The sequence below is a fragment of the Tachypleus tridentatus genome, chromosome 10, assembly GCF_004210375.1.
Source record: "Tachypleus tridentatus isolate NWPU-2018 chromosome 10, ASM421037v1, whole genome shotgun sequence".
Classification (NCBI taxonomy): Eukaryota; Metazoa; Arthropoda; class Merostomata; order Xiphosura; family Limulidae; genus Tachypleus; species Tachypleus tridentatus.
In genome coordinates this window covers 6,206,487-6,226,557 of record NC_134834.1, presented here as the reverse complement: position 1 = coordinate 6,226,557, position 20,071 = coordinate 6,206,487, and the positions used below count along the sequence as shown (strand labels likewise).

Sequence of the window (20,071 nt, the reverse complement as noted above, 5' to 3'; positions counted from 1 at the left end):
GATATTTCAGTAGTTTGTTTATGATAACAATGTATTCTGAGGTAACTAATCTAAATAGAATCGTGACATACTCTCGTCCCAGACTACACACGAGGCATTTCCGTTTTGCGAAGAGTTGGAGACGTCGCCTACTTGAAGTGTATGTCACACAAGCTACATTGCATTCTCACCTTTCCCAACGGCTTACTAGTGTCACTGTAAGATAAAGATCACCATAACCAGCCCAAGAAACCGAGAAAATAAACTTCATTGCAATGTATAGCAGGTGCAAGGTGACCACGTGACGTACTTACTTAGCCAACACAAGTCTACCCCTGGAAGGTACTTATGATTGAGGTACAATATATCATTTTATTAACCTTAATATCCATATGTGGTATGAGGGCTGAATGTAGTTTTTCTACCTCAACTCTTGCATGCGATGATGTTCACCCAAATTTTCACAAAAATATTAACCACGTGAATATTATTAGTGTTTCATCCACCTTTTATAAACTATTTATGTTTGTTGTGAGATCGCTAGTTACAAAGAAACAGTTGAAGTCCTTCCCTTCATTACGTTCCTAATTATAAGTTATTGCTTCGGTCTTCTATTTAGTTTACATAGAAAAGGTTCGGTTGTCATGCATTTAGTGAGTGTGGACCACCAGGTAATGAGATATATGGAAACAAGTCGATGATATTAGGGTTAGTGTACTAAAGAATCTTATTATCTGGGAAATATGTCGCTGTTGTAACACCAAGTTGAGAAGTCGAAACTATAAGAAAAACTCCGCCTTTATAATTCGGGACTTCAGAATATATATAGATTTAGATTCTACAAATTACATTTCAGTTATACACTCACATACGCACGACTAGAAAATCCATATTAAGACCCATAATAATTTATTTTATAGTTGAGAAACAACAAAGCGAAGGTTCACCATGAATCCCAAACAACAAGTGGTGACGTTGTCAATGAAGTTCAACAAACTGTACAAATGTTTGACAGAAACAAATCTTACTGGACTCAGAACACTGGCAAAGTCACTTTACTTGAACCACTATTTACCTTACGATGACGAGTTAATGATGGTTATTAACATCACGAAAGTCCACAGTATTTGAATGTTGCGTCCTTGCATGTTACCACAAGGAGCACGAATCTTAACCTACTGCAGTGGAAGCAGAACATTTAACGTGGTCATGTCACCTCTACACTTTCTTCTCTTCCCACGACTGGATGACCCGCTTAAGTCGTGACTACCGAACAACGACAATATAAACGTTAGGGTTAGATGGGGGAGGGTGGTGCTCTAATTAGAGGTAGATGATGTCAACGAACTGAACCCGTGAGAAACGAGACCGGTACTGGACTTGTGAAAGGTCAACATCTCGTGCTCCGTCTATTCTTTAATGGTGAATATGTAGGTTATCTCCACCCACAGGTAGCGTTGGCTAAAACACGCAGGAGATGAGTAAATAAAGACTGAACATTGCACGAACATATTGTACAAACATCGTCTTCCATTCTTATGTTAATAAACATCGATGAAACATTAATGAGAATGAAAAAAACAAGTTCGTGCTCTCAAAGCTGTATACATGTCTTTGTTACTAGTCGAAAAGAACTGAGAATTTACAAGATATTAGGTACAAAAGTCACGTATCTTTCTAAGTTCTAAAATCTAAATTAAACGTTCAATAAGTATTACTTAGTATGTCCGTTCAGTAAGTATTCATGAAGAACTTATGGCTTATGTTAAACGATCAGTTTATTTATAAACACTTTGGAATCATGGTCAAGCTATCAATGTGTTTATAAACAGAGTTGGGGTCAAACCATCAGTATGTTTATAAACACATAAGTTGTTTAATGTGTTATGGCAAAAAGCAACTAGGCTATCTGCACCACACAATCAATAAATAAGTAACAATACAAATATTATCAAGTGTAAACAGAAATGAAGTTAAAAGAAAAACAGTGGCCCAACTTCACATACAAATTTAAATAGAATTCAAAAGATCATTGGCCCTGAATACCTCAGAGTTACGTTTGGTACTACAAGTAACATATTTTGGTTTTCTCCACTAAACAATGTTTATATAGGGCTCAACTCAAACAATCCTTACACATTACTTCAAACCAAGTAATTTTAACAAATGCCATTTCTGTACAAAGAATTTAGTGACATTGTGGCAGGGTATGAACGTCTTCATGATATCAGTGGCACGTGATGACCTATTCACCTGTGACTGGTCTTGGGCACAGATGAACTACTCGTGACATGCACTGAGCGCACGACGTGTTTGTTCACCTAATGCAGGGTTACCGACTCATTCTTAAAAACTATCGTTATGTAAGCAAATGCATTCCTTACGAAAGGAACTTTTAAACTATATCAAAAATCTGGATTAGACGTGTGTCTTGTAAAAAAACAAACAAACAAAAAACAACCGAGAAACTGGGTTCAATAACAGTTGCGAGTCAAAATCATCTTTTGGAAAAAAAAACGAATTTTTATATTCCACGTGATGCATTTCGTAAAGATGTACTGTTTAGTAATGTTTCTCACAAGAAGAGCTTTTACACCAGTTCAAGAGGTTGTTGTCTATTATAAATGGTTAATTCTAGGCTTATCCGGAAAATTTGATTTAACAAGTATTATTCACTACTGTGTATATGTTTAAAACTTTATGTAAAATATGTTTTAGTTTTCGCACGTAGCTTGACAAAGGATGTTTGTTTTTCGAATTTCGCACAAAGCTACTCGAGGGCTATCTGTGCTAGCCGTCCCTAATTTAGTAGTGTAAGACTAGAGGGAAGGCAGCTAGTCATCACCACCCACCGCCAACTCTTGGGCTACTCTTTTACCAACGAATAGTGCGATTGATCGTCACATTATAACGCCCCCACAGCTGAGAGGGCGAGCATGTTTGGCGCGACGGGGATGCGAACCCGCGACCCTCGGATTACGAGTCGCACGCCTTAACACGCTTGGCCATGCCGGACCTTCACAAAGAACTAGTTTTAAACTAATAATCACTTACGTTCCTGACCTACTGTTGTCTGGTCGAATAATCACTTCAGTTCGTGACCTACTGTTGTCTGGTCGAATAATGATGACACTCTTATTGTTCGCCCACAAAGTGCGGAGCGAACGAAAACCGTGAATCATCGGATTCATACTTCAGCAGTAAACCGGCAGGATATGCTTAAAACGTTTCTGTATTAGTGATTATTACTATAACTGATGTAGAACTTTAACCGGACATTAAGCTTTAAAGAAGTAATGTCTCGGTGTCGAGTTGAAATCTAACAGAAACACAATACAGATTGTGTCTGACAACGAAAACTCTCCACTATTTTAACGTGCATTGTCCACTATTTTAATGTGCATTGTTTGCACAATAAACACCTGTATTCCGAATTTCGGCTGACAAACCTGCTGATTGAATAACCCTCAACACATTGTTTCTATAGAAAAGAACTGTGTTAAGATAATGTTTGTAAGAAAAACTTTTAGTATGACATATATGGCAGATTAAAACTTAACATGGCACCAGATCATCGTTCATGTTTCTCATTATGGTCTACTTCATGTTTAATAAATCACATATTCACCAAGATCTCCTACATGTTTAAGTAATTATTATTTAAACCGGACATTCTTCTCACAAGGTTCAAATCAGTTTATATACTGTTCTTGTTTTGGTTACTTTCTGTTCCTCACTGTATAGTGTTTCAGTGTATATACTGTTCTTGTTTCGGTTACTTTCTGTTCCTCACTGTATAGTGTTTCAGTGTATATACTGTTCTTGTTTCGGTTACTTTCCTCACTGTATAGTGTTTCAGTGTATATACTGTTCTTGTTTTGGTTACTTTCTGTTCCTCACTGTATAGTGTTTCAGTGTATATACTGTTCTTGTTTCGGTTACTTTCCTCACTGTATAGTGTTTCAGTGTATATACTGTTCGTGTTTCGGTTACTTTCCTCACTGTATAGTGTTTCAGTGTATATACTCAGTGATGACGAGAAACCCACTTGTTGAGTGTTTAGTGTAAACACTGTTCTTGTTTGGGTGAAAACACTTTAGAAGAGCGAACAACGTTTCGACCTTCTTCGGTCATCGTCAGGTTCACTCTTCGTATGTAAAGTGTTTTCAGCCCTCACTGTATAGTGTTTCAGTGTATATACTGTTCTTGTTTCGGTTACTTTCCTCACTGTATAGTGTTTCAGTGTATATACTGTTCTTGTATCGGTTACTTTCCTCACTGTATAGTGTTTCAGTGTATATACTGTTCTTGTTTCGGTTACTTTCCTCACTGTATAGTGTTTCAGTGTATATACTGTTCTTGTTTCGGTTACTTTCCTCACTGTATAGTGTTTCAGTGTATATACTGTTCTTGTTTCGGTTACTTTCCTCACTGTTTAGTGTTTCAGTGTATATACTGTTCTTGTTTTGGTTACTTTCCTCACTATATAGTGTTTCAGTGTATATACTGTTCTTGTTTCGGTTACTTTCCTCACTGTATAGTGTTTCAGTGTATATACTGTTCTTGTATCGGTTACTTTCCTCACTGTATAGTGTTTCAGTGTATATACTGTTCTTGTATCGGTTACTTTCCTCACTGTATCAGTGTTTCAGTGTATATACTGTTCTTGTATCTGGTTACTTTCCTCACTGTATAGTGTTTCAGTGTATATACTGTTCTTGTATCGGTTACTTTCCTCACTGTATAGTGTTTCAGTGTATATACTGTTCTTGTTTCGGTTACTTTCCTCACTGTATAGCGTTTCAGTGTATATACTGTTCTTGTTTCGGTTACTTTCCTCACTGTATAGTGTTTCAGTGTATATACTGTTCTTGTTTCGGTTACTTTCCTCACTGTATAGTGTTTCAGTGTATATACTGTTCTTGTTTCGGTTACTTTCCTCACTGTATAGTGTTTCAGTGTATATACTGTTCTTGTTTCGGTTACTTTCCTCACTGTATAGTGTTTCAGTGTATATACTGTTCTTGTTTCGGTTACTTTCCTCACTGTATAGTGTTTCAGTGTATATACTGTTCTTGTATCGGTTACTTTCCTCACTGTATAGTGTTTCAGTGTATATACTGTTCTTGTTTCGGTTACTTTCCTCACTGTATAGTGTTTCAGTGTATATACTGTTCTTGTATCGGTTACTTTCCTCACTGTATAGTGTTTCAGTGTATATACTGTTCTTGTATCGGTTACTTTCCTCACTGTATAGTGTTTCAGTGTATATACTGTTCTTGTTTCGGTTACTTTCCCTCACTGTATAGTGTTTCAGTGTATATACTGTTCTTGTATCGGTTACTTTCCTCACTGTATAGTGTTTCAGTGTATATACTGTTCTTGTTTCGGTTACTTTCTGTTCCTCACTGTATAGTGTTTCAGTGTATATACTGTTCTTGTTTCGGTTACATTCCTCACTGTATAGTGTTTCAGTGTATATACTGTTCTTGTTTCTGGTTACTTTCCTCACTGTATAGTGTTTCAGTGTATATACTGTTCTTGTTTCGGTTACTTTCCTCACTGTATAGTGTTTCAGTGTATATACTGTTCTTGTTTCGGTTACTTTCCTCACTGTATAGTGTTTCAGTGTATATACTGTTCTTGTATCGGTTACTTTCCTCACTGTATAGTGTTTCAGTGTATATACTGTTCTTGTTTCGGTTACTTTCTGTTCCTCACTGTATAGTGTTTCAGTGTATATACTGTTCTTGTATCGGTTACTTTCCTCACTGTATAGTGTTTCAGTGTATATACTGTTCTTGTTTCGGTTACTTTCCTCACTGTATAGTGTTTCAGTGTATATACTGTTCTTGTATCGGTTACTTTCTGTTCCTCACCGTATAGTGTTTCAGTATATATACTGTTCTTGTTTCGGTTACTTTCCTCACTGTATAGTGTTTCAGTGTATATACTGTTCTTGTATATACTTATGGTAGTCAACCTATTTTGAAAATTCCTCAGTAACAGAAGAAACCTCCACATTGGACTAAAGACAGACATTTAGAAGCGTGACCAGATAACATTAAAAATCTTACATTTTACATCGCCTGGAGGCAAAGATGAAAGGCCTTGCTCGAGAGCCGAGACAAAACAAACAGAAATCCTTGTTGCTTCTGGCATTGAATGAAAAATATTACTTAAGTTCACCAGGGAAACTGACACTGTGGCTCAAATCTTTTTCAATTGGTCACGTGTTTCAGTTATGTGGTAGTTGATTGGTTTAGCTGCTGCAGCACGATTTATTGAAGAGATTGTTGTATCCCTCTAGTAAGACGAGTCTTGTTCGGTTAGGACTTTATGGGACTTGCATCTCATCAGAAAGGTGAACGCATTCCTTTAACCTATCCTAATTCCGGTGTCTAAGTACAGATTAAGCTTAACCCGGAAGTTATACATATAAAGCGAGAATGTTGTTTGATTTCTCTAGAAAAACGTTTCACACTCAAGAAACTACGGTTTCATTATATTTTTTTTCGTCGTTTCCAAATCAACCAATAATCCTATTGTTCAACAGTGTGGCTATTATAAATAATAATAAGATGAAAAAAATGTTATTTTTTCAAAGAGAAATACGAGGTTTAAGGTTCGAAAACAAAAGGAAAGTTCGCTTTCCATAACACGTTTAGTAGCAAGTGTTTTATATGTGCAGTAACAATGATGTTTATTAAGATAATTTAACTGGAAAACAAACAGGAAATTCAGATTAATATTCTTCAATATCTTGTACTTAGGACACGTTACGAAGTCAGTTTATAATTACTTTTCCACAACTAGTTTCTAGCACACATTACGGTTACTAATTTGCTGACGTCTCCAGTTTGGTGCTTTATACACGTGATGGGGACTCCCCCATTGGAACTTAACTCACCACATGAATGTTATGAAAAAGGTTATATAGGTTTTACTGATTTTTAGGACAGGTTGTTCAAGTGTGTTAACTGTTACATCTAAGGATTTTATACATAGTTCATCATGTTGTTACAGTAGTACGCATAGTTCATCACGTTATTACAGTAGTACGCATAGTTCATCATGTTATTACTGCAGTACGCATAGTTCATCACGATATTACAGTAGTACGCATAGTTCATCATGTTGTTACAGTAGTACGCATAGTTCATCACGTTATTACAGTAGTACGCATAGTTCATCACGTTATTACAGTAGTACGCATAGTTCATCATGTTGTTACAGTAGTACGCATAGTTCATCACGTTATTACAGTAGTACGCATAGTTCATCATGTCGTTACAGTAGTACGCATAGTTCATCATGTCATTACAGTAGTACGCATAGTTCATCATGTTGTTACAGTAGTACGCATAGTTCATCATGTCATTACAGTAGTACGCATACTTCATCACGTTATTACGGTAGTACGCATAGTTCATCACGTTATTACGGTAGTACGCATAGTTCATCACGTTAATACGTTAGTATACATGGTTCATAACGTTAATACGTTAGTATACATGGTTCATCATGTTATCATCACTATTTTCTCTAGTGTTTTAAACATCTGAACTGGTTCTACTGTTACGGTGTTGTCATCACTATTTCAGTATTTTTTCTAGTGTTTTGAACTCCTGAACTGGTTCTCTTGTTACAGTGTTGCCATCACTATTTTCTCTTGTGTTTTGAGCTCCTGAACTGGTTCTCTTGTTACAGTGTTGTCATCACTATTTTCTCTAGTGTTTTGAACTCCTAAACTGGTTCTCTTGTTACAGTGTTATTATCACTGTTTTCTCTGATGTTTTGAACTCCTCAACTGGTTCTCTTGTTACAGTATTGTCATCACAATTTTCTTTAGTGTTTTAAACATCTGAACTGGTTCTATTGTTACAGTGTTGTCATCACTATTTCAGTATTTTTCTAGTGTTTTGAACTCCTAAACTGGTTCTCTTGTTACAGTGTTATTATCACTGTTTTCTCTGATGTTTTGAACTCCTGAACTGGTTCACTTGTTACAGTATTGTCATCACAATTTTCTTTAGTGTTTTAAACATCTGAACTGGTTCTATTGTTACAGTGTTGTCATCACTATTTCAGTATTTTCTATAGTGTTTTGAACTCCTGAACTGGTTCTCTTGTTAGAGTGTTGTCATCACTATTTCAGTATTTTCTCTAGTGTTTTGAACTCCTGAACTGGTTCTCTTGTTAGAGTGTTGTCATCACTGTTTTCTCTAGTGTTTTGAACTACTGGACTAGTTCTCTTGTTACAGTATTGTCATCACAATTTCTCTAGTGTTTTAAACATCTGAACTGGTTCTATTGTTACAGTGTTGTCATCACTATTTCAGTATTTTTTCTAGTGTTTTGAACTCCTAAACTGGTTCTCTTGTTACAGTGTTGTCATCGCTATTTTCTTTAGTGTTTTGAACTCATGAACTGGTTCTCTTGTTACAGTGTTGTCATCACTATTTTCTCTAGTGTTTTGAACTCATGAACTGGTTCTCTTGTTACAGTGTTGTCATCACTATTTTCTCTAGTGTTTTGAACTCCTGAACTGGTTCTCTTGTTACAGTGTTGTCATCGCTATTTTCTTTAGTGTTTTGAACTCATGAACTGGTTCTCTTGTTACAGTGTTGTCATCACTATTTTCTCTAGTGTTTTGAACTCATGAACTGGTTCTCTTGTTACAGTGTTGTCATCACTATTTTCTCTAGTGTTTTGAACTCCTGAACTGGTTCTCTTGTTACAGTGTTGTCATCACAGTTTTATCTAGTGTTAAACATCTGAACTGGTTCTATTGTTACAGTGTTGTCATCACTATTTCAGTATTTTTTCTAGTGTTTTGAACTCCTGAACTGGTTCTCTTGTTACAGTGTTATTATCACTGTTTTCTCTCGTGTTTTGAACTCCTGAACTGGTTCTCTTGTTACAGTGTTGTCATCACTATTTTCTCTTGTGTTTTGAACTCCTGAACTGGTTCTCTTGTTACATTGTTGTCATCACTATTTTCTCTAGTGTTTTGAACTCCTAAACTGGTTCTCTTGTTACAGTGTTATTATCACTGTTTTCTCTGATGTTTTGAACTCCTGAACTGGTTCTCTTGTTACAGTATTGTCATCACAATTTTCTCTAGTGTTTTAAACATCTGAACTGGTTCTATTGTTACAGTGTTGTCATCACTATTTCAGTATTTTCTCTAGTGTTTTGAACTCCTGAACTGGTTCTCTTGTTAGAGTGTTGTCATCACTATTTTCTCTCGTGTTTTGAACTCCTAAACTGGTTCTCTTGTTACAGTGTTATTATCACTGTTTTCTCTAGTGTTTTGAACTCCTGGACTAGTTCTCTTGTTACAGTATTGTCATCACAATTTCTCTAGTGTTTTGAACTCCTAAACTGGTTCTCTTGTTACAGTGTTGTCATCACTATTTTCTCTAGTGTTTTGAACTCCTAAACTGGTTCTCTTGTTACAGAGTTGTCATCACTATTTTCTATAGTGTTTTGAACTCATGAACTAGTTCTCTTGTTATAGTGTTGTCATCATTATTTTCTTTAGTGTTTTGAACTCATGAACTAGTTCTCTTGTTATAGTGTTGTCATCATTATTTTCTTTAGTGTTTTGAACTCATGAACTGGTTCTCTTGTTACAGTGTTGTCATCACTATTTTCTCTAGTGTTTTGAACTCCTGAACTGGTTCTCTTGTTACAGTGTTGTCATCACTATTTTCTCTAGTGTTTTGAACTCCTGAACTGGTTCTCTTGTTACAGTGTTATCATCACTATTTTCTCTAGTGTTTTGAACTCCTGAACTGGTTCTCTTGTTACAGTGTTATGATCACTATTTTCTCTAATGTTTTGAACTCATGAACTGGTACTCTTGTTACAGTGTTGTCATCACTATTTTCTTTAGTGTTTTGATCTCTAGATCCTATTGTATCACTATAGTGATGTCATCTCCAAATCAATACTTTCTTTAACATAGTATATATTCAGTACCTGTTGTTCTGCTTTAATGTTGTTATACATTTTCTCTTGTGTTATTTTCTCCAAAACCTGCTTTCTTGCTACTTTAATGTTGTGTCTATATTTAGTGTTCTCTCTACTGAGCTATTTTCAGAACCAATTCTTATTTCAATGATACCTGTTCACTGCTTGTCTACAACCAGAATAAGCATCCAGGCAGTCATGATAAGGAACATTTCAAGTCAGTATATTTTGAAAATGATATTTCTGTTTATTAAAGGTTATTTGGTCCAGACAAAAAAGTGTTTGTAACCAAGCATACTTGTAGATAACATATCTCATGAAAACAAAGAACTTCATATCATATGTCATTTTATTGAAATTTTTCATTCCTAGTATTTTGAAATGTTGAAGCTGTTTGGCTGTTATCATAAGTCCAGTTATATTTGAACAACATAATTTTGTTGTTCAAATATAACAACATAGTGTTAATGCAATGTATACAATTTCTCACCTGTTTGTGTTCTCTTGTTACAGTGTTGTCATCAATGTGTTCTCTTATTACAGTGTTGTCATCAGTGTGTATAATTTCTCACCTGTATGTGTTCTTTTGTTACAGTGTTGTCGTCAATGTGTATAATTTCTCACCTGTATGTGTTCTCTTGTTACAGTGTTGTCATCAATGTATATAATTTCTCACCTGTATGTGTTCTATTGTTACAGTGTTGTCATCAGTGTGTATAATTTCTCACCTGTATGTGTTCTCTTGTTACAGTGTTGTCGTCAATGTGTATAATTTCTCACCTGTATGTGTTCTCTTATTACAGTGTTGTCATCAGTGTGTATAATTTCTCACCTGTATGTGTTCTCTTGTTACAGTGTTGTCGTCAATGTGTATAATTTCTCACCTGTATGTGTTCTCTTGTTACAGTGTTGTCAGCAATGTGTATAATTTCTCACCTGTATGTGTTCTATTGTTACAGTGTTGTCATCAGTGTGTATAATTTCTCACCTGTATGTGTTCTCTTGTTACAGTGTTGTCACCATGTGTATAATTTCTCAACCTGTTTGTGTTCTCTTGTTACAGTGTTGTCATCAGTGTGTATAATTTCTCACCTGTATGTGTTCTCTTGTTACAGTGTTGTCATCAATGTGTATAATTTCTCACCTGTATGTGTTCTCTTGTTACAGTGTTGTTGTCAATGTGTATAATTTCTCACCTGTATGTGTTCTCTTGTTACAGTGTTGTCAGCAGTGTGTATAATTTCTCACCTGTATGTGTTCTCTTGTTACAGTGTTGTCATCAGTGTGTATAATTTCTCACCTGTATGTGTTCTCTTGTTACAGTGTTGTCATCAGTGTGTATAATTTCTCAACCTGTATGTGTTCTCTTGTTACAGTGTTGTCATCAGTGTGTATAATTTCTCACCTGTATGTGTTCTATTGTTACAGTGTTGTCATCAGTGTGTATAATTTCTCACCTGTATGTGTTCTCTTGTAACAGTGTTGTCGTCAATGTGTATAATTTCTCACCTGTATGTGTTCTCTTGTAATAGTTTTGTCATCAATGTGTATAATTTCTCAATCTGTATGTGTTCTCTTGTTACAGTGTTGTCATCAGTGTGTATAATTTCTCACCTGTATGTGTTCTCTTGTAACAGTGTTGTCGTCAATGTGTATAATTCTCACCTGTATGTGTTCTCTTGTTACAGTGTTGTCATCAATGTGTATAATTTCTCAACCTGTATGTGTTCTCTTGTTACAGTGTTGTCAGCAGTGTGTATAATTTCTCAACCTGTATGTGTTCTCTTGTTACAGTGTTGTCATCAATGTGTTCTCTTGTAACAGTGTTGTCGTCAATGTATATAATTTCTCACCTGTATGTGTTCTCTTGTAACAGTGTTGTCATCAATGTGTATACTTTCTCACCTGTATGTGTTCTCTTGTTACAGTGTTATCATCAATGTGTATAATTTCTCACCTGTATGTGTTCTCTTGTTACAGTGTTATCATCAATGTGTATAATTTCTCAACCTGTATGTGTTCTCTTGTTACAGTGTTGTCATCAGTGTGTATAATTTCTCAACCTGTATGTGTTCTCTTGTTACAGTGTTGTCATCAATGTGTATAATTTCTCAACCTGTATGTGTTCTCTTGTTACAGTGTTGTCATCAATGTGTATAATTTCTCAACCTGTATGTGTTCTCTTGTTACAGTGTTGTCATCAATGTGTATAATTTCTCACCTGTATGTGTTCTCTTGTTACAGTGTTGTCATCAATGTGTATAATTTCTCACCTGTATGTGTTCTATTGTTAGTGTTGTCATCAGTGTGTATAATTTCTCACCTGTATGTGTTATATTGTTACAGTGTTGTTATCAGTGTGTATAATTTCTCACCTGTATGTGTTCTCTTGTTACAGTGTTGTCATCAATGTGTTCTCTTGTAACAGTGTTGTCGTCAATGTGTATAATTTCTCACCTGTATGTGTTCTCTTGTAACAGTGTTGTCGTCAATGTGTATACTTTCTCACCTGTATGTGTTCTCTTGTTACAGTGTTGTCGTCAATGTGTATACTTTCTCACCTGTATGTGTTCTCTTGTTACAGTGTTGTCATCAATGTGTATAATTTCTCACCTGTATGTGTTCTCTTGTTACAGTGTTGTCATCAATGTGTATAATTTCTCACCTGTATGTGTTCTCTTGTTACAGTGTTGTCATCAGTGTGTATAGTTTCTCATCTGTATGTGTTCTCTTGTTACAGTATTGTCGTCAATGTGTATAATTTCTCACCTGTATGTGTTCTATTGTTACAGTGTTGTCATCAGTGTGTATAATTTCTCACCTGTATGTGTACTCTTGTTACAGTGTTGTCATCAGTGTGTATAATTTCTCACCTGTATGTGTACTCTTGTTACAGTGTTGTCATCAATGTGTATAATTTCTCACCTGTATGTGTTCTCTTGTTACAGTGTTGTCATCAGTGTGCATAGTTTCTCATCTGTATGTGTTCTCTTGTTACAGTGTTGTCGTCAATGTGTTCTCTTGTAACAGTATTGTCGTCAATGTGTATAATTTCTCACCTGTATGTGTTCTCTTGTTACAGTGTTGTCGTCAATGTGTATAATTTCTCACCTGTATGTGTTCTCTTGTAACTGTTGTCGCCAATGTGTATACTTTCTCAATCTGTATGCGTTCTATTGTTACAGTGTTGTCATCAATGTGTATAATTTCTCACCTGTATGTGTTCTCTTGTTACAGTGTTGTCATCAATGTGTATAATTTCTCACCTGTATGTGTTCTCTTGTAACAGTGTTGTCGTCAATGTGTATAATTTCTCACCTGTATGTGTTCTCTTGTTACAGTGTTATCATCAATGTGTATAATTTCTCACCTGTATGTGTTCTATTGTTACAGTGTTGTCATCAGTGTGTATAATTTCTCACCTGTATGTGTTCTATTGTTACAGTGTTGTCATCAGTGTGTATAATTTCTCACCTGTATGTGTTCTCTTGTTACAGTGTTGTCATCAGTGTGTATAATTTCTCACCTGTATGTGTTCTCTTGTTACAGTGTTGTCATCAATGTGTATAATTTCTCACCTGTATGTGTTCTCTTGTTACGGTGTTGTCGTCAATGTGTATAATTTCTCACCTGTATGTGTTCTCTTGTTACAGTGTTGTCGTCAATGTGTATAATTTCTCACCTGTATGTGTTCTCTTGTTTCAGTGTTGTCGTCAATGTGTATAATTTCTCACCTGTATGTGTTCTCTTGTTACAGTGTTGTCATCAGTGTGTATAATTTCTCACCTGTATGTGTTCTCTTGTTACAGTGTTGTCATCAGTGTGTATAATTTCTCACCTGTATGTGTTCTCTTGTTACAGTGTTGTCATCAGTGTGTATAATTTCTCACCTGTATGTGTTCTCTTGTTACAGTGTTGTCGTCAATGTGTATAATTTCTCACCTGTATGTGTTCTCTTGTGCGCCTTCAAGTGAGAACTTTTAGTGTAAACCTTTTCACATCCTTCAAAGTCACATTTATGAACTTTCCGCCTCCGAAGACTTTCTGAATACATGTCTGTCTGGGAAAGGGCCAAGGCTGAAGACCCGTTCACAAAAGTGGTGCTGTTAACGGAACTTAATAGTGAAGAAACAGTCACGTGCATAGGTGTCACTGCTGGGTGTGATGCCCGGCTGTGTGCCAAGATCCCATTTTGTAGAATTCCATTTACTCCAGAGGGTTCTGTTACACTTGATCTTTTTGGTAGGTGATTTGTCAGAGCTCTGCAAGAGAAAAATATAATCCTTTACAGATACTTCTAAGCAAATCATCTTAATATTTTCATGAAACTTAGTTCATCCAGTAATCATAAGCCACCTGTAGCTTATTATTTTGAAGAAGAACATCTCATTCTTACATTTGTAGCTATACAACTTAAATAATAATTATAACACATCACACAGCGTTTTAACATGTCCATTACTGAGAATTTTTACCAAGAACACCAACTGACATCAACAATAAAAGTAGCATTCAGGCAAACATATTAACGGTGTCTACTGTACAATACTAAAAAACAAAACATTTAATAATGGTGTCTACTACACAATACTAAAAAAACATTTAATAATGGTGTCTCCTGCACAATACGAAAACAACATTTAATAATGGTGTCTGCTACACAATACTAAAAAACATTTAATAATATCGTCTGCTACACAATACTAAAAAACAACATTTAATAATGGCGTCTGCTACACAATACTAAAAAACAACATTTAATAATGGCGTCTGCTACACAAAACTAAAAAACAACATTTAATAATGGCGTCTGCTACACAATACTAAAATCATTTAATAATGGTGTCTGCTACACAATACTAAAAAACAACATTTAATAATGGTGTCTGCTACACAATACTAAAAAACAACATTTAATAATGGTGTCTACTACACAATACTAAAAACATTTAATAATGGTGTCTACTACACAATACTAAAAACATTTAATAATGGTGTCTACTACACAATACTAAAAACATTTAATAATGGTGTCTACTACACAATACTAAAAAACATTTAATAATGGTGTCTACTACACAATACTAAAAACATTTAATAATGGTGTCTACTACACAATACTAAAATCATTTAATAATGGTGTCTACTACACAATACTAAAAAACATTTAATAATGGTGTCTACTACACAATACTAAAAACATTTAATAATGGTGTCTACTACACAATACTAAAAACATTTAATAATGGTGTCTACTACACAATACTAAAACATTTAATAATGGTGTCTACTACACAATACTAAAAAACTAAAAAACATTTAATAATGGTGTCTACTGTACAATACTAAAAACAACATTTAATAATGGTGTCTACTACACAATACTAAAAAACTAAAAAACAACATTTAATAATGGTGTCTACTACACAATACTAAAAAACTAAAAAACAACATTTAATAATGGTTACTACTACACAATACTAAAAAACTAAAAAACATTTAATAATGGTGTCCACTATACAATACTAAAAACTAAAAAACAACATTTAATAATGGTGTCTACTATACAATACTAAAAAAGAAACAACATTTAATAATGGCATCTACTACATAACACTAAAAAACAGAAAACATTTAATAATGGTGTCTACTACACAATACTAAAAACATTTAATAATGATGTCTACTACACAATACTAAAAACATTTAATAATGGTGTCAACTACACAATACTAAAAACATTTAATAATGGTGTCAACTACACAATACTAAAAACATTTAATAATGGTGTCTACTACACAATACTAAAAACATTTAATAATGGTGTCTACTACACAATACTAAAAACATTTAATAATGGTGTCAACTACACAATAATAAAAAACATATAATAATGGTGTCTACTACACAATACTAAAAACCATTTAATAATGGTGTCTACTACACAATACTAAAAACATTTAATAATGGTGTCTACTACACAATACTAAAAAATTTAATAATGGTGTCTACTACACAATACTAAAAAACATTTAATAATGGTGTCTACTACACAATACTAAAAACATTTAATAATGGTGTCTACTACACAATACTAAAAACATTAAATAATGGTGTCTACTACACAATACTAAAAAACATTTAATAATGGTGTCTACTACACAATACTAAAAAACATTTAATAATGGTGTCTACTACACAATACTAAAAAACAACATTTAATAATGGTGTCTACTACACAATACTAAAGAACTAAAAAACAACATTTAATAATGGTGTCTACTACACAATACTAAAAAACTAAAAACAACATTTAATAATGGTGTCTGCTACACAATACTAAAAAACATTTAATAATGGTGTCTACTATACAATACTAAAAAACTAAAAAAACATTTACTAATGGTGTCTACTATACAATACTAAAAAACAAACAACATTTAATAATGGCGTCTACTACATAACACTAAAGAACAGAAAACATTTAATAATGGTGTCTACTACATAACACTAAAAAACAGAAAACATTTAATAATGGTGTCTACTACACAATACTAAAAACATTTAATAATGGTGTCTACTACACAATACTAAAAACATTTAATAATGATGTCTACTTCACAATACGAAAAACATTTAATAATGATGTCTACTACACAATACTAAAAACTAAAAAACAACATTTAATAATGGTGTCTACTATACAATACTAAAAAACAAACAACATATAATAATGGCGTCTACTATACAATACTAAAAAACAAACAACATTTAATAATGGCGTCTACTATACAATACTAAAAAACAAACAACTTTTAATAATGGCGTCTACTACATAACACTAAAAAACAGAAAACATTTAATAATGGTGTCTACTACACAATACTAAAAACATTTAATAATGATGTCTACTTCACAATACTAAAAACATTTAATAATGGTGTCTACTACACAATACTAAAAACATTTAATAATGATGTCTACTTCACAACACTAAAAACATTTAATAATGGTGTCTACTACACAATACTAAAAACATTTAATAATGGTGTCTACTACACAATACTAAAAACATTTAATAATGATGTCTACTTCACAATACTAAAAACATTTAATAATGGTGTCTACTACACAATACTAAAAACATTTAATAATGATGTCTACTTCACAATACTAAAAACATTTAATAATGGTGTCTACTACACAATACTAAAAAACATTTAATAATGATGTCTACTTCACAATACTAAAAACATTTAATAATGGTGTCTACTACACAATACTAAAAACATTTAATAATGATGTCTACTTCACAATACTAAAAACATTTAATAATGGTGTCTACTACACAATACTAAAAACATTTAATAATGGTGTCTACTACACAATACTAAAAACATTTAATAATGATGTCTACTTCACAATACTAAAAACATTTAATAATGATGTCTACTACACAATACTAAAAACTAAAAAACAACATTTAATAATGGTGTCTACTATACAATACTAAAAAACAAACAACATTTAATAATGGCGTCTACTATACAATACTAAAAAACAAACAACATTTAATAATGGTGTCTACCATACAATCCTCAACATAAAACATTTAATAATGGTATCTACTACACAATGCTTCACATAAAAACATTTAACATTGGTATCTATTACACAATCCTCAACATAAAACATTTAATAATGGTGTCTACTACACAATGCTTAACATAAAAAACGATATTTAATAATGGTGCCTACCATACAATCCTCAACATAAAACATTTAATAATGGTGTCTACTACACAATGCTTAACATAAAAAACGATATTTAATAATGGTGCCTACCATACAATCCTCAACATAAAACATTTAATAATGGTGTCTACTACACAATGCTTAAACACAAAAAAACGATATTTAATAATGGTGCCTACCATACAATCCTCAACATAAAACATTTAATAATGGTGTCTACTACACAATGCTTAACATAAAAAACGATATTTAATAATGGTGCCTACCATACAATCCTCAACATAAAACATTTATAAATGGTGTCTACTACACAATGCTTAACATAAAAAACGATATTTAATAATGGTGCCTACCATACAATCCTCAACATAAAACATTTAATGGTGTCTACTACACAATGCTTAACATAAAAAACGATATTTAATAATGGTGCCTACCATACAATCCTCAACATAAAACATTTAATAATGGTGTCTACTACACAATGCTTAACATAAAAAACGATATTTAATAATGGTGCCTACCATACAATCCTCAACATAAAACATTTAATAATGGTGTCTACTACACAATGCTTAACATAAAAAACGATATTTAATAATGGTGCCTACCATACAATCCTCAACATAAAACATTTAATAATGGTGTCTACTACACAATGCTTAACATAAAAAACGATATTTAATAATGGTGTCTACCATACAATCCTCAACATAAAATATTTAACAATGGTATCTACTACACAATGCTTAACATAAAAAACGATATTTAATAATGGTGTCTACCATACAATCCTCAACATAAAACATTTAATAATGGTGTCTACTACACAATGCTTAACATAAAAAACGATATTTAATAATGGTGTCTACCATACAATCCTCAACATAAAATATTTAACAATGGTATCTACTACACAATGCTTAACATAAAAACAATATTTAATAATGGTGTCTACCATACAATCCTCAACATAAAAAATATTTTAACAATGGTATCTACTACACAATGCTCAACATAAAAAACGATATTTAATAATGGTGTCTACCATACAATCCTCAACATAAAAATATTTAACAATGGTATCTACTACACAATGCTTAACATAAAAAACGATATTTAATAATGGTGTCTACCATACAATCCTCAACATAAAAATATTTAACAATGGTATCTACTACACAATGCTTAACATAAAAAACGATATTTAATAATGGTGTCTACCATACAATCCTCAACATAAAAATATTTAACAATGGTGTCTACTACACAATGCTTAACAAAACAACATTTAGTGATGTTGAGAAATTTATATGCAAAACGGCTCGTTTGGGTTGAGAAAATATTTTACATAGAAGAGCGAACAACTTTTCAACCTTCTTCGGTCATCGTCAGGTTCACAAACAACATTTAATAATAAAGGTGTCTACTACAGAATTAATAGTTCACAGTTTTAATAAATTACATTCTACTGATGTTGTCTACCACACAGTTAACAGTTTTCAGTCTTAACAAAGCCCATTCTATTTCTGTTGTTTACCACACTGTTCAGAATTTCAACAAAAAAAGTCTATTTAATTAAAGAAATATTATCTAATGACTGCAACAGTCCGTGAGAGGGCAGTGTATTCAAACCTGAGTGATCTTTACAAGTGTTGTATATGCTTTTCAACCTGATGTAAGAAATTACTATCTACTCCTAAAAACTTGGAATAGATATATATTTTGATAACCTGATATCAAAGAATACCTCCTACTCAACTTGTTTGTTCATCACATTCACAAAGTATGAATATCTTGTTGTCGATCTATTATATTTACTGTTTGCTACACTCACAACGATTTCACTTCAAGATGTTATAGCTGACAGGATTTATAAATGTTTTGCTTAATGGAAGTATGTTGTTAACGTATGGGAATACTGAATATATAGCTGAGAATAGAATTATTATAGATATTCTTAATAAAGACGTATAGGCTTCAGTTCCTATCATTGATATTATTGTTTTTAAAAGTTCGTTATTACAGGGCCTAATTTGCTGTAAATGAATGTTGTTTAAAAGTGTCGGACAATCACCTGTCACGGAATCTGTCAGTAATGTTTAGCAGTGATGTGAAAACATTCAATGATAGTCATTAATCAAGGAGTCGTAATGATAGTGAAGCCTGAAGTGGAAGTTGTTCTACGTTCACAATCAATAACCGCAACTTAAGTTAAATGGCCTCGTGGCGGTCTCGTGCCTGATTGGCGGTTACATAATGAAAGTGGTCCTTCTTCGTAAGAGCACTTACTTAAGTTTTTTCATCCTATTTCATACCATAACCACTTGATTCCAGGTTTGGATAGACCTCTACAAAA

At 33.3% G+C, this 20,071-nt stretch overlaps 1 protein-coding gene across 1 annotated transcript in view; it reads right to left on the bottom strand.

Moving 5' to 3' along the window:
* LOC143228687 (uncharacterized) overlaps positions 1-20,071 on the bottom strand; it is a 67,628-nt gene that overhangs the window by 13,613 nt on the left and 33,944 nt on the right. Inside the window, exon 3 of the mRNA XM_076459948.1 lies at positions 13,900-14,219. Within this exon, the coding sequence (XP_076316063.1) occupies positions 13,900-14,219 (320 nt within the window). The remainder of the gene's footprint in view (positions 1-13,899; positions 14,220-20,071) is intronic.